Source organism: Equus quagga, unplaced genomic scaffold (assembly GCF_021613505.1).
Source record: "Equus quagga isolate Etosha38 unplaced genomic scaffold, UCLA_HA_Equagga_1.0 203_RagTag, whole genome shotgun sequence".
Taxonomy (NCBI): Eukaryota; Metazoa; Chordata; class Mammalia; order Perissodactyla; family Equidae; genus Equus; species Equus quagga.
The window spans coordinates 2,390,414-2,406,512 of record NW_025798627.1 but is presented as its reverse complement, the minus strand read 5'-3'; the positions used below and the strand labels follow the sequence as shown (position 1 = coordinate 2,406,512).

The window sequence follows — 16,099 nt, the reverse complement described above, 5'->3', positions numbered from 1 at the left end:
ATCAAAGAACTAAATAAATGAAGAGATATTCTATGTGCATGGATAGGAAGACTCTATATCAAGATGTCCATTCTTCCCAACTTGATCGACAGATCAATCAATCCCAATAAAAATTCCAGCAAGTTATTTTGTGGCTGTCAAAAAGCTGATTCTAAAGTTTATATGAAAAGGTAAAAGACTGAGAATAGCCATCATACTATTAAAGGAGAAGAACAAAGTTGGAGGACTGACACTACCCAATTTCAAGACATTATAAAGCAACAATAATTAAGACAGTGTGGTATTGACAAAATAGATCAATGGAACAGAACAGAAAGCCCAGAAATAGACCCACATAAATATAGTCAACCGATTTTTGACAAAGGAGCAAATGGAATACAATGGAACAAAGAGTCTTTTCAGCAAATAATGGTAGAACAACTGGATATCCACATGCCAGAAAGTGAATATATACACAGATGTTACACCCCTCACAAAAATTAACTCAAAATTGACCACAGACCGGGGCCGGTCCCATGGCCGAGTGGTTAAGTTCGTGCGCTCTGCTACGGCGGCCCAGGGTTTCGCCAGTTTGGATAATGGGCGTGGACATGGCACCATTCATCAGGCCATGCTGAGGCGGCATCCCACATGCCACAGCTAGAAGGACCCACAACGAAGAATACACAACTATGTACCAGGGGGCTTTGGGAGAAAAAGGAAAAATAAAATCTTAAAAAAAAAAAAATTGACCACAGATCTAAATTCAAAACGTAAAACTATAAGACTCCTAGAAGATAACATAGGAGAAAATCTAGATGACCTTGGGCTTGATGACTTTTTAGATACAACACCAAAGTCACAATCCACGAGAGAAATAAATGATAAGCCAGGATTTATTAAAATTAACTTCTGTGAGAGACAGTATCAAGAGAATGAGAAGACAAGCCACAAACTGAGAGAAAATATTTGCAAAAAACATATCTGATAAAGGACTGTTATCCAAAATATACAAAGAAGTCTTAAAATTCAACAGTAAGAAAATGAACAACCTGATTATAAAATGGGGCAAAGGCCTTAACGGATCCCTCAACAAAGAAGATATACAGATGGCAAATAAACATATGAAAATATACTTAACATCATATGTCATTAGGGAAGTGTAAATTAAAACGAGATGCCACTATACATCAATTAGAATGGCAAAAATTCTAAACACTGGTGACACCAAATGCTGAAGGACTGTGGAGCAACAAGAACTCTCATTCTTTGCTGGTAGGAATGGAAAATGGTACAACCACTTGGAAGACAGTTTGGCAGGTTTCTTACAAAACTAACCATACTAACCATAAAATCTAGCAACTGCACTTTCAGGTATTTACCCAAATGAGTCAAAAGCTTATGTCCATACAAAAACTTGCACACAGATGTTTATAGCAACCTTTTTCATAATTGCCAAAACCTGGAAGCAACCAAGATGCCCTTCAGTAGGTGATTGGATAAATAAACCATAGTATATCCAGACAATGAAATATTATTTAGTGCTAAAAAAAAAATGAGTTATCAAGCCACGAAAAGACATGGAGGAACCTTAAATGTGTATTACTAAGTAAAAGAAGCAAATGTGAAAATGCTACATTCTGTGTGATTCCAACTATATGACATTTTGGAAAAGAAAAAACTATGGAGACAGTAAAAAGATACAGTGGTTGCCAGGGGTTGTGAAGAGGGAGAAATGAATAGGCAGAGCAAAAAGGATTTTTAGGTCAGTGAAACTATTCTGTATGATAGTATAATGATGGATACATGTCATACATTTGTCAAAACCCACAGAAGGTGTAACACCAAGAGTGAACCCTAATGTAAACTATGGACTTTGGGTGTTAATCATGTGTCAGTGTAGGTTCCTCAATTACAACAAATGCACCATTCTGGTGCCAGATGTTATTGGAGGAGGCTATACATGTTTGGGGGTAGGATCTAACTAGATTACCACTCTTTGACCTGGATCTGATTTAGGATGCATGAGCACAATTCCAAAACTGGAAGAACAGATAATGAATTGTTTTCATCTCTCCATAAATGGTACATGCCATTAACATAGTTAATCCAAATCTGAGTATATGAAATATCTAGGCAAATTCACAGAGACAGAAAGTAGATTAGAGGTTACCAAGGACTGGAGGGAGTTTGGGAATGGGAAGTTATTGCTTAATGTACGGAGTTTCTATTTGGAGTGATGCAAAAGTTTGGAAATAGTGATGAAGTTTCACAGCATTGTAGATGTAATTAATACCACTTAAATGGCAAATTTTAAGTTATATATATTTTATCACAGTAAACAAACATTTTTGACCATGTGTGGTTTATACCTTATTCAAAACTAGTAAGAATTATAGTTAACTTTGTATTTTCTTCACATGAAAGAGTTCACTAATTCTGTACTTCTGATCACAAACATGATATAACTATGAGAAGTTGTTCCTTTTCAGAAGAGAAATTTAGAAAACTTGAAATATGACTGAAGAAAAACAGAAAAAAGATCAAAACAAACTTCTTACTTTAATTGGTTCAGGCTGCATCACAGGTGCAGGCATAGCAATGGCACTGGGAGCATAAACCTGGTGATATGTTGCTTGAACTCCATGATCAGAATAAGGCTAATACAAAGAGAAAAAAAAATGTATTGCAATTCATTTATTAATTCAAAATATTTACTCAGCATTACAATGTACTAAGTAGACATTTTGCTACACCATGGAGAAACACAGATGAAAAACACATTCCCTATCTCTGATTAACTTATGGACTGGTCAGGTAAAGACAAGTAGTCAAAATTACCAGTCCCAGGAGACACGTGTAGGGATGCATGGGAGAAAAGAAAAGAACTACTTAATTCAGCTTAAGAAAGTTGGGGATGTGGTCATGGAAAGTTTTCTAGTGGAGCTGATACCCGAATTTGAAGAATTAGGGAAAGAAGGTGGGAATAGTATACACAAAGGCATAGAGGCAACTAAGAACGTACTCCACATGGGAGATCTGTGCAGGTTGTTTGGCATGGCTGGAAGGAGGATTACACACTAAAAGACAGCTGCAGGATGAGGCAGTCGAGCAACAGGCAGGGAACAGATCACATAAAGGCAGGTTTATGGCTTGTCCAACAGATGGTGGTAGCATTCACTGAGATATGCAATACAGGAAAAGCAAGTTTGATCTTTATGTAACTTTATTTGAGGGGCTGGAAAGAAGTCAGGTTTATGACATATAAAATTTGAGGTATTTGTAGGAATTCTAGTAGAGGCATACTGTTGATAGAAAGCTGGATGGCTGTAGAGCAGCACTGTCCAACAGAAATATAATGTAAGCCACATGTTATTTAAAATTTTCCAGTAGCCATGTTAGAAAAGTAAAAAGAAACTAATGAAATTAATTTTTAGTAATGTATTTTACTTAAACCAATATATTCAAAATATTATACCAAAGTGTAATCAATATAAAATTTCTGATAAATTTTACTTTCTTCATATTATGTCTTCAAAATTGGTGTGTATTTTACACTAACAACACATCTCAATTCAGACTAGCCACATTTCAAGTGCTCCACAGCCATATGTCGTGTTGGCTGTCGTCGTAGTGGACAGCGCAGGTCTAATACTCAGGACTGGGGTTGGGGCTAGAGACATAAGTATGGATGATTACGTTAGAGTGAGCATGTAGGGGGAAAGAATGAAGAATGAGATATGAAATCATGGGGAGGAAAAGATCAACTTATGGAGGAAAATAAAAGGAGGTAAAAGGATTGCCAGAAGAGAGCAATATTATGGAAACCAATGGTAAGAGAGTTTCAAGGAGTATGTCCAATGTCTGTGAGAGGTCAAGTAAGATGAAAAAGGAAGAAAAGTGGTTGGCAATTAGGAAGTCATTGAGGACCCTTATCAAACGTAATGAAGGTGACTCCATTGGGTGAGGAATGAATGGGTAGTGAGGCAGCAGAAATATTGAATATAGAGTACCTTTTAAAGCTCAGCTTTGAAAGGTAGAAGAGAATGAGGGCATGGGTGGTGGTGGGGGTGTCACAGGATAATAATAATTGCCTTCTACCAGGTACCAGGCACTACACAAAGAACTGTGTATACAACAACTCTAATCTTTACATCAATCCTGCAAAATGTCCTCATTTTACAAGTGTAGGAATTATGAAACCAAGACTGTGACAGATTAAGCAATTATCCAAAGCAACACACTAGTAAGTGGTGAAGCTATGAACCAGTGGAAAGAAAAAGGTTTGAAATATAAGAGAAAAGAAGGACAATGGATGGAATAAAGTCCCTAAGGAAGAGGGAAGTGATAGTATCCACAGCAAAGAGGCAGAAATAACCTTGGACAGGACTGAAAGTCACCAAAAAAATATAAGAAGCTGAGGATGAGTTATGATTCAGGTAAGTTTGTATGTTGGGAGCTGAAGGCTGAGTTGTTTTCCACAAAGTAGTTTCTACTTACTTTGAGGGGAGAAGGCAAAGCCATATTTTAAGAGTGAGGGGGAAATAGCCATTGAAATAAGTAAGAGATGATGCTAACTTACATTATTTTTTAAGGAAACCTAAGTATAAAACTCACAAAGTAAGTCCTGCATTTTTTAAATTTGGAGAAAAGACACTTAAAATACAAACCACCCCACTGTATTCATTAACTTATATATTAGACTATATCTTCTACCAGAAATAATATTAAAATAAAAGCATGCATGTATCATTTGGTATGGAAAATTAACAGTACCAGTTATAAGCTAATGTAAGCAATATTTCCAGAAAAATCTTATTAGATCTCACTAAATAGTGAATATAATCTGATGATAGTTATCTGATGTCAGGAATTAAGAATGTGGTTCAAGGCAAAAAGTATATCCTGGCTAAAAATCTAACGTAAAAGCATTCTTACCTCATTGCCCCACTTCTTGAAAACAAGAAAACAACAAAGAGCAAAAGAGATTTTTTAAATGCCATCATCAGTTAAACAAGGAAATGCCCCATGATCCCTAAATCACAATGTAGACTGTCTGCCAAATGCTGTGCTATTTGAACCAATACAAGGGAGGATTCTGAAGCTTCCTCAGACATCAGGAAGGATACAGAGTTCTCTAAAGGTCAATGTTCTAAAAGATCTAGTCAAAGATTCTTTAGAGTCTCAAGTGTAGAGGCGTGTCAAGCCAAGGCAGAAGCAGGGAATATCTCCACAAAGATCGAATTTCACACTACTTAATGGCAGGGGAAGTAGAATTGAAGGAGAAATCATGTTTTCACCATTTCTGTTGTCTACTTACCTTGCCTTATGGCTGAGGAACCCTGCTGGAGACGAAGCAGGGTGAACGTGGAAAAGAAAGTAGCAATTACTACATCCCAATACAGAAAACCAGTGATAAAAGGGACTTTACTAGGAGCCAAAATGATCTCTAGAATGCTAAAAACTGAGAAAACAGCATCTCAAGCAGGAGACATAACAGACACAGTGTTAGGATGCTTGAGATAACAGCCTCCTCCTCCCACCCTGTATTTTGACAAAAAGCTGGCCGCATTTAAAGATTAGTAAAGATGGGAGGGAAAAGCAAGTAACCTAAGCAGAGATACTGCCTCTTCTCATCCTCTCAACACCATCAAGGAAGAGCAAAAAGTTTATGAAAATGATGAGAAATTATCCCAGAAAATAGTGGAAAAGTTCAGAGAAATATAATTCTTTTGAATCTTAAAGAAATTATAACAACATCATCTCTAAAAGAGATTTTAAGCCAACAGACAACATTTATAGACAATGATGAAAGCAAAGTGGCAGGCAGAGCCTGGGACAAAAAAGAAGACAAAAGTAAAACAGAGATGAAAGCCTCGTTAGTCATAATAAAAAGTAGACTAAACACAATGAAAAATACAGTCATATTTGCCTTGAAAAAGCATATAAAACATAAAAAAGTACCATGATAAAAAAATTACCTGAGAGATGACAGATATGAAAGACAAAAAGAGATCTAACATATGCATAATTGGTATTCTTGAAGAAGAAACAGAACAGAAATAAAATTTTCTTTTGCAAAGCTCTAACAAGAAAAAAGAAACCCTGGAATAAAAACTAGTCTGAAAATCACAAGGGCAAATTGTGTTCCAGGAAAAATATTACAAAGACTGATAAATTCCAGGATGTATCCTGGTGAAGTGATTTCATCCTAAGATAGACTTTTCAGGCATGTAGGAATAAAAAGCAAATTTTGTACAAGGGGAAAATCAGGCTGGCTTCAAACTTCTTCACAGCTACACTCAACACCAGAAAAGAGTAGACTAGAAGTGCTGAGAGAAAAAAGTATTGTTATGGGTTGAAACGTGTTCCCTCAAAACTTATATGTTGAAGTCTTAACTTCAGTATGTCAGGGTGTGACCTTATTTGGAGACAGGTTCTTTACAGAAGTTATTAAGTTAAAGTACAGTCATTAGGGGGGAACTTAATCCATTATGACTAGTATCCATATATAAATGGGAAATTTGGACATAGAGACAGGAAAGGGAACGTGAAAACACAGGAGAAGATGGCTATCTACAGGCCAAGAGGAGAGGCCTGGAACAGATCCTTTCTTCACAGCTCTTAGATGGAACCAATCCTGCCAAACCTTGATCTTGGACTTCTAGCCTCCAGAACTGAGACAATAAACTTCTGTTGTTTAAGTCACCCAAGTTTGTGGTACTTTGTTTCAACAGCCTTAGCAAATGAATACAAGTATGATTCAGCTATTTTATAGCTAGTCTTACTTGCTTTCAGATTTATAGACAACAAACATGTTGAACAAACAGGCAAGTAAGAACTCAGGGAGTGTAGCATCCATAGCCTTCTTTAACAAAGAGTACTTGCAGATTCAGTCAATCAAGTGATAAATGGAGGGTGAGATGAGGAAGGGAGAAATTCAGTAAAAGTACTAATAGTAAACATTAAGATCAAACTGTAGGGGGCTGGCCCTGTGGCACAGTGGTTAAGTTCAGGGTGCTCTGCATTGGCGGCCCAGATTTGCAGGTTTGGATCCTGGGTGCAGACCTACAGCACTTGTCAGCCATGCTGTGGTGGTGAGTCACATACAAAAAATAGAGGAAGACTGGCACAAGCGTTAGGTCAGGGGAAATCTTCCTCAGGAAAAAAAAAGATCCAACCGTGGAAATTACTGTTCCAGAACAAAATTATAATGTTATAAACTTTAGCAATATAAAAAAATTACAATAAACTCAAATTGAGAGGTGGGTGCTAATTTCCTAATCTTTCACAACACTGACTTTAAATATACTACATACAGTTCCTGGCACATAGATGGTGAGGTTATTAATAATGGTTCAGGAATATAATTTAAAGACACGAAAGATGATAGATATAATTTGTAGCTATAAAATAAATTTGATTTACATTTTTGAAGGAAGAATATTCTTTTAGGTTTTTTTCTTCTTTGACAACTTTTATATGCTTTCAATTGACAGAATGTTAGCAACAATATAGATTGACAGGCAAATCAGAGGAAGTAGAAGCACTTGGTATCTTACTCTTTCAAAAAGACTGAGTCAGGGATTAGTCTAGTACAGTGAACAGTTGACTTTAGAAATGGTTCAGAACTAGTTAGTGAGGAAATCTAAGATCTAGCATTCTTAGATATAAAAAGAGGAAACTCCATGAATAAATCAAAGAAAACCTAAGATGTGCAGCTTCAATGAGAGTCTTGAACAAATATTTTTAGAAAAGAAAAAGAAATAAATGTTAAGATGAGGTAATCATAGGGGCTGGCCCCATGGCCGAGTGGTTAAGTTCGCCGGCTCCGCTTCAGTGGCCCAGGGTTTCGGTGGTTCGGTTCCTGGGTGCGGACCCAGCACTGCTCATCAAGCCATACTGAGGTGGTGTCACACACAGCAGATCCAGAAGGACCTACAACTGGAATATACAACTATGTACTAGGGGGTTTTGGGGAGAAGAAGAAAAAAAAAGAAAAAATGATTGGCAACAGATGGTAGCTCAGGTGCCAATCTTAAAAAAAAAAAGATGAGATACTTATAGATAAATTACTTTTAGACTAATACATACCTCTGCAACTGAAGCTTCCATCAGAGATAGTGGAGGAGGAACACATCCACCATCTTGTGCAATTTCCATTGGTTGATAAATAACCTCAGAAGGTTGCAGGTATAAGAACGGAGCAGAAGAGGCAGGAGACTAAAACACAAAACCATATTTCTATTTCAAATGTGATTAGTTATTTCAATTAAACCAAATGATTACCCAACAAATGAAAGAAATATTTGTTTCATATTTTCCTAACTTTCTTTTTCAGGGATGGTACAGAAGTATCTTAGAAGCAAACTAGGATCTCTGGATTGTTATAAATTCCAGTTGTGTAGATGTCATTAAAGAACTTTATCACCAGTAAGTACTAAAAGTTCTTAGTGCTTCAGAACCTCATATGTAAATTCAGATAACAATTATATTAAGATCACTGTTAAAGGTTATAATAATATAAGCTATAGTATATTGCATAAGCATCTATCCTCAGTTTTGTGACTTCCCAGGGAGGTGGGAAATGTCATTAAACAATCTTTTTCGTGGTACACTATTTGTTATTGAAAGTTGGGAGATGAAATACTTATTTAGGAGCATAAATCAAACTGAAGCAAAATCTGAAGCTAGAAAAATGCTAAATTTTCCAATAATACTAATTGTAAAAATAATTTTTCATGTTTATATAGCACTCATTTATAAAATGCTTTCACTTATACAATCTCATTTGATATTCACAAAAATCATGTGAGGAAACTTACAAAGGTATAGTATCATCACTTCCATTTTACAAATAAGGAAGCTGAGAAATACAGTGATTCAACAAACTGCCAAAGGCATCACAGTTAATAAATAGAAGACGAAGGTCTCAAATCTAGTTCTCCTGACTTTAATATTTATGCAGTCCTCACAAAAACACAATGAAAAAGCTAATATTTACCTGAGGAACACCCCACTGCCACTGTCCTGGTAGACATTGTGCAGGGGCCTAAAATGAAAAAAAAATAGCACAGATTATAAACAAGGGTTAAAACTGGTTATCTATATGCAGAAAGTTGAAGCTGGACCCCTAGACCTCAAATCATATACAAAAATAACTCAAAATAGATCAAAGACCCAAATGTTAAGAGCTAAAACTATATAACTACTAGAAGAAAACATAGGTGTAAATCTTTGTGAATTAGGCAGTTTTTAAAATTATGACACCAAAAGCACAAGCAACAAAGCAATGAAAGAAAAAAGAGATAAAGTGGACTTTAACAAAATTATAAACTTTTGTGCTGCAGGGGACACCATGAAGGATGTGAAAATAAACCCACAGGATGAGAGAAAATATTTACAGATTATATATTTGATAAGGAACTTGTATGTAGAATATATAAATAACTCTTATAACTTAATAATAAAAAGACAAGTAACCCAATTTAAAAATGGGTAAGGGATATGAATAGCATTTCTCCAATGAAGATATATAAAAAAGGCAAATAAGCATATGAAAAGATATTCAACATTATTAGCCTCAGGTTATGGAAATCAAAACTACAATGTGATACCACTTCACATCCACTAGGATGGCTATAATCAAAAAGGTAGATGATGAGTGTTGGCAAGGATGTGGAGAAATTAGAACCCTCATAAACTGATGGGAGTGTAAAATGGTACAGCATTTTGGAAATCGATATGACATGTCCTCAAAAGGTTAAACACAGAGATACCATATAACTCAGCAATTCTACCCCTAGATATAAGATCTAAGAGAAATGAAAAGATGTCCACAGAAAAACTTGTACATGAACGTTAAGAGCAGAATTACTTATAACAACTAAAAAGTGGAAACATCCCAAATGTCCATCATCTGATGAATGGACAAACAACACGTGGTATATATCCATATAACTGAATATTATTCAGCCATAAAAAGGAATGAAGTACTGATACATGTCACCATATGGATAAACCTTGAAAACATTATGCTCTGTGAAAGAAGCCAGTCACAAAAGACCATATAATGTAGATTCCATTTATATGAAATGTCCAGAACAGGCAAATCTATAAACACAGAAAGTGGATTACTGGCTGCCTAGGGCTGGGGGTAGGGGAAAGAGGAGCAATTGCTACCACGTAAGGTTTTTTTTGGGGGGGGGGGGGTGATTAAAATATTCTAAAATTGACTGGTGTTATTTGCACAATTCTGTGAATTTAGTAAAAACCACTCCATCATACATTTTAAACAGGTGAGGTGTATGGTATGTAAACTCTATCTAAATAAAGCTGTTATTTTAAAAAAGATGGTCAAATTACTTAAGGTACTTATTGTAAGATGACCATATAAAAGATAGACTTTTTTTTTTTTAAAAAGATTTTATTTTTTCCTTTTTCTTCCCAAAGCCCCCCGGTACATAGTTGTGTATTCTTCGTTGTGGGTTCCTCTAGTTGTGGCATGTGGGACGCTGCCTCAGTGTGGTCTGATGAGCAAGTGCCATGTCCGCGCCCAGGATTCGAACCAACGAAACACTGGGCTGCCTGCAGCGGAGCACGCGAACTTAACCACTCGGCCATGGGGCCAGCCCCTAAAAGATAGACTTTTTATTTCTTAAATTAGTTGTATTATTTCTTGATAATAAATGTTGTATCTTTACGTATTTTCCATTTTTTACAATATTTTTATTTATTTATTATTTATTTTTTGAGGAAGATTAGCCTTGAGCTAACATCTGCTGCCAATCCTCCTCTTTTTGCTGAGGAAGACTGGCCCTGAGCTAACATCCATGCCCATCTTCCTCTATGTTCTATGTGGGACGCCCACCACAGTGTGGCTTGCCAAGCAGTGCCATGTCTGCACCCAGAATCCAAACTGGTGAACCCCAGGCCACTGAAGTAGAATGTGTGCACTTAACCGCTGTGCCACTGGGCTGGCGCCTCCATTTTTAACAAAGTCTTTTTTCATTATTAAAGTCAAAAAACAAAAAGAAAAGAAAAAGAAGACCCCATGGATCTACCATCTAAACTAAATCACTATTAATTTAGTGCTGACCACTTCAACTGCTAATGGATAATATCATTACACTATACTGATGAACAAGATAACATGAAGTCTATGTTCTGCATACTATACTATTCAAAAAGGCAGTATAATGTATAATCTCTTAAGAAAATATTTTAATAAAAAATCTGAAATAAAATGATTTATATGTAGATTTATCAGATAAATGAAAACACTATCTATGAAGTGAGAAATACGAAGGAGATAAATACTAATTAAAATATGCCATTAACTGATCTAACAAAAAGATAAAGCTACCAATCTTAGAATTTGTAAAAAGAAAGAGCAAGGGAAGATTCTTATTCAAGTGGCCATTTTAAGGGCAGAATGATGATGAATACACAACTGAAAAGAAATGTGAAGTGAAATTATTTCTTACACTGCAAAATATTATGTTACAAATCGGTACCAAAATCTTTCCTGAGTATATCTAGGTAACATATTTCCAATTTTATAATTTGTCAAGTGGAAAACCAAAGTATAAACTTAAACTGCATTAGAAACTGTTGAGAATAAATCTGATATGGCAAGTGAGCTATAGCTGTATATAATCAATTAATGAAGGAGGAGCTGGGCTCAATAAAGCATAAGCAGAAAGCAACCTTATTCTTTCTCATCCCTGCCAATTTTAATTGTGGTAACATTGGTTTATAATATTACATAAATTTGAGGTGTACATCATTATATTTCTATTCCTTTGTAGATTACATCATGTTCATCACCCAAAGACTAATTATAATCCATCACCATACACACGTGCCTAATCACCCCATCACCCTGCTCCCTCTGCCCTTCCCCTCTGGTAGCCACCAATCCAATCTCTGTCTCTATGTGTTTGTTTCTGTTTGTTTTCACCTTCTATTTACGAGTGATACACAGTATGTGACTTTCTCCCTCTGACTTACTTCACTTAGCATAATACCTGTAAGGTCCATCCATGTTGTCACAAATGGCCAGATTTCATCGTTTTTTATGGCTGAGTAATATTCCATTATGTATATATATCACATCTTCTTTATCCATTCATCCCTTGATGGGCACCTAGGTTGCTCCCAAGTCTTGTCTATTGAGAATAATGCCGCAATGAACATAGGGGTGCGTATATGTTTACACATTCATGTTTTCATATTCTTTGGACAAATATGCAGAGTGGAACAGTTGGATAGTATGGTAGTTCTAGTCTTAATTTTTTGAGAAATCTCCATACTATTTTCCATAGTGGCTGCACCAGTTTGCACTCCCACCAGCAGTGTATGAGAGTTCCCTTTTCTCCACATCCTCTCCAACATTTATTTCCTGTCTTGTTAATTATAGGCATTCTGATGGGCATGAGGTGATATCTCATTGTAGTTTGATTTGCATTTCCCTGATAATTAGTGATGTTGAGTATCTTTTCATGTGCCTGTTGGTCATCTGTAAATCTTCTTTGGAGAAATGTCTGTGTAGATCTTCTGCCCATTTTTAAATTGGGTTGTTAGGTTTTTGTTGTTGAGATCTATTAGTTCTTTATGTATTTTGGATATTAACCCCTCATCCAATATATGGTTTGCAAATATCTTGTCTCAATTGTTAGGATGTCTTTTCATTTTGTTGATGGTTTCCTTTGCTGTGCAGGAGATTTTTAGTTTGGTATAGTCCCATTTGTTTATTTTTTCTGACCCTTGCCTGGTCAGACATGGTCCTTGAAAATACACTGCTAAGACCAACGTCAATCAGCGTACTGCCTATGTTTTCTTCTAGAAGTTTCATGGTAGCAGGTCTTACATTCAAGTCTTTAATCCACTTTGAGTTAATTTTTGTGTATGATGTAAGATAATGGTCTACTTTCACTCTTTACCATGTGGTTGTCTAGTTTTCCCAACACCGTTTATTGAAGAGACTTTCCTTTCTTCTTTGTATGTTCTTGGCTCCCTTGTCAATAATTAGCCATCTGCAGATGTGTGGGTTTATTTCTGGGCTCTCAATTCCATTCCAGTGATCTGTGTGTCTGTTTTTGTGCTAGTACCATGCTGTTTTGATTACTATAGCTTTGTAGCATATTTTGAAATCCGGAAGTGTGATACCTCCAGCTTTGTTCTTTTTTCTCAAGATTCCTTTGGCTATTTGGGGTCTTTTGTTGTTCCATATAAATTTTAGGATTCTTTGTTCTCTTCCTGTGAAAAATGTTGTTGGAACTTTCATAGGGATTGCACTGAATCTGTAGATTGTTTTAGGAAGTATGGACATTTTAACTATGTTAATTCTTCCAATCCAGGAGCACAGAATATCTTTCCATTTCTCTGTGTCTTCTTCAATTTCTGTCAACAATGTTTTATAGTTTTCAGCATACAGGTCTTTTACTTCTTTGGTTAAATTTATTCTTAGGTATTTTATTCTTTTTGTTGCAACTGTAAATGGGATTGTATTCCTAATTTCTCTTTCTGCTACGTTGTTGTTAGTGTATAGAAATACAACTGATTTTTGAATGTTGATTTTGTATCCTGCAACTTTACCATATTCATTTATTACTTCTAAAAGTTTTTTGGTGGATTCTTTAGGGTTTTCTATATATAAAATTACGTAATCTGCAAATAGTGACAGTTTCACTTCTTCCTTTCCAATTTGGATCCCTTTTATTTCTTTTTCTTGCCTGACTGCTCCTGCTAGGACTTCCAATACTATGTTAAATAAGGGTGGTGAAAGGGCATTCTTGTCTGTTTCCTGTTCTTAGAGGAATAGCTTTCAGTTTTTCTCCATTGAGAATGATATTAGCTGTAGGTTTGTTATATATTGCCTTTATTATGTTGAGGTACTTTCCTTCTAAACCAATTTTATTCAGTTTTTATCATAAATGGATGCTGTATCTTGTCAAATGCTTTCTCTGCATCTGTGGAGATAATCATGTGATTTTCCTCCTTCTTTTTGTTAATGTGATGTATCACGTTGATTGATTTGCAGATGCAGAACTGTCCCTGCATCCCTGGAATAAATCCCACTAGATCATGGTCTATGATCTTTTTAATGTATTGTTGTATTCACTTTGCTAGTATTTTCTTGAGGATTTTTCCATTGATGTTCATCAGTGATATTGGCCTGTAATTTTCTTTTTTTCTGTTGTCCTTGTCTGGTTTTGGTATCAGGGTAACATTGGCCTTGTAGAAGGAGTTAGGAAGCTTCCCCTCGTCTTCAATTTTTTTAAGAGTTTGAGAAGGACACATATTAAGTCTTCTTTCAAAGTTTGGTAGAATTCACCAGGGAAGCCATCTGGTCCCGGACTTTTATTTTTTGGGAGGTTTTTGATTACTATTTTGATCTCCAGTAAGGTGAGTGGTCCATTCAAGTTCTCCATTTCTTCTTGATTCAGTTTTGGAATGTTGTATGATTCTAAGAATTTATCCATTTCCTCTAGATTATCCAATTTGTTGGCATATAGCTTTTCATAGTATTCTCTTATAATCTTTTTTATTTCTGAGGTATCTGTTGTAATTTTTCCTCTTTCATTTCTGATTTTATTTATTTGAACCTTCTATTTTTTCTTGGTGAGTCTAGCTAAAGACTGTCAATTTTGTTTACCTTTTCAAAGAACCAGCTCTTAGCTTCATTGATTTTTTTCTATTGTCATTTTAGTCTCTGTTTCATTTATTTCTGCTCTGATTTTTATTATTTCCTTCCTTTTACTGATTTGGGGCTTTGTTTGTTCTTCTTTTTCCAGTTCCTTTAGGTGTACGGTTAGATTGTTTATTTGAGATTTTTCTTGTTTGTTGGGGTAGGCCTGTTTTGCTACAGACTTCCCTCTTAAAACCACTTTTGCTGTATCCCATAAATTTTGGCATGTCGTATTTTCATTTTCATTTGTCTCCAGGTATTTTTTGATTTCTCCTTTGATTTCTTCATTGACCCAACTGTTGTTCAGTAGCATTTTGTTTAATTTCCACATATTTGTGGCTTTTCCGATTTTCTTCCTGTAGTTGACTTCTAGTTTCATACCATTGTGGTTAGAAAAGATGCTTGGGGGGCTGGCCCCGTGGCCGAGCGGTTAGGTTCGCGCGCTCCACTGTAGGCGGCCCAGTGTTTTCTTGGTTCGAGTCCTGGGCGTGGACATGACACTGCTCATCAGGCCACGCTGGGGCGGCGTCCCACGTGCCACAACTGGAAGGACCCACAACGAAGAATATACAACTATGTACCGGGGGGCTTTGGGGAGAAAAAGGGAAAAAATAAAATCTTTAAAAAAAAAAAAAAAGAAAAGATGCTTGGTATTATCTCAATCTTCTTAAATTTACTGAGACTTGTTTTGTGACCTAATATGTGATCTATCGTGGAGAATGTTCTATGTGGATTTGAAAAGAATGTGTATTCTATCCCTCCCACTTTAAAAGCACCGTGTTGAGCTGTTCTTCCTTGCCCCTGGATAAAAATTTAGGACGGATCACTTTATAGGGTGTGGCAGATTCCAAATAACTCTTTAGTTAGGTACTTTACTAGATTTTTTGGTGGTTTCCCTGCTGAAAACTTCTGACTGCAATTCTAGCCCTTGATTGTAGAAGTCCACTTCACACAGATTCTTTGTTTACCGGGATCACCTTAAAGTTTTTTGGAAAGAGTCTTTTCTGTGTGGCTCACATCTTGCTCTTGGGAAACAAACTTTTGCTTGCTGTGACTAGAAGTTAAACACATTCCCACTGTAGCCTTCTCTCATAGCTCTGCTTTCATAGACCACTCCAGCTTCTTCTTTGGACTTTTTTAGGAGAAGTCAGGTCCAAGTGGTACCATCTCACAAATTTCACAAGATAAATATGAAGCTCTCTTAGTCATTTTCTGAAGTCCTCTTCACTTGATTAAGGAGAAGGGAAAATGCTATAGCATTCTAATAACTCTCTTGTTAAAGAAAGCCTCATTACCTACCAATCTCCCTTGTCCAGTTCATCCTCCTCCCATATCTGCTCAAAGTAGGCACTGACCTAAGGGTCCCCAAACCAGTTTCACAATTTTTGGCTTGTCATGTTAAATAGTCTGGTACCTAATGTTCTGTCT

General features: G+C 36.1%; 1 protein-coding gene across 2 annotated transcripts in view; it reads right to left on the bottom strand.

Annotated features, from left to right (window-relative positions):
- LOC124233496 (protein boule-like) overlaps positions 1 to 16,099 on the bottom strand; it is a 57,827-nt gene that overhangs the window by 24,722 nt on the left and 17,006 nt on the right. For both annotated transcript variants that reach the window (XR_006887077.1, XM_046650636.1), the window contains exons 8-10: positions 8,984 to 9,031; positions 8,074 to 8,202; positions 2,541 to 2,639 (exon numbers count right to left, since the gene is read on the bottom strand). Coding sequence is in view for 1 of the 2 variants with exons in the window: in XM_046650636.1 (XP_046506592.1) it covers positions 2,541 to 2,639; positions 8,074 to 8,202; positions 8,984 to 9,031 (276 nt within the window). In the remaining variant the exon portion in view is untranslated. The remainder of the gene's footprint in view (positions 1 to 2,540; positions 2,640 to 8,073; positions 8,203 to 8,983; positions 9,032 to 16,099) is intronic.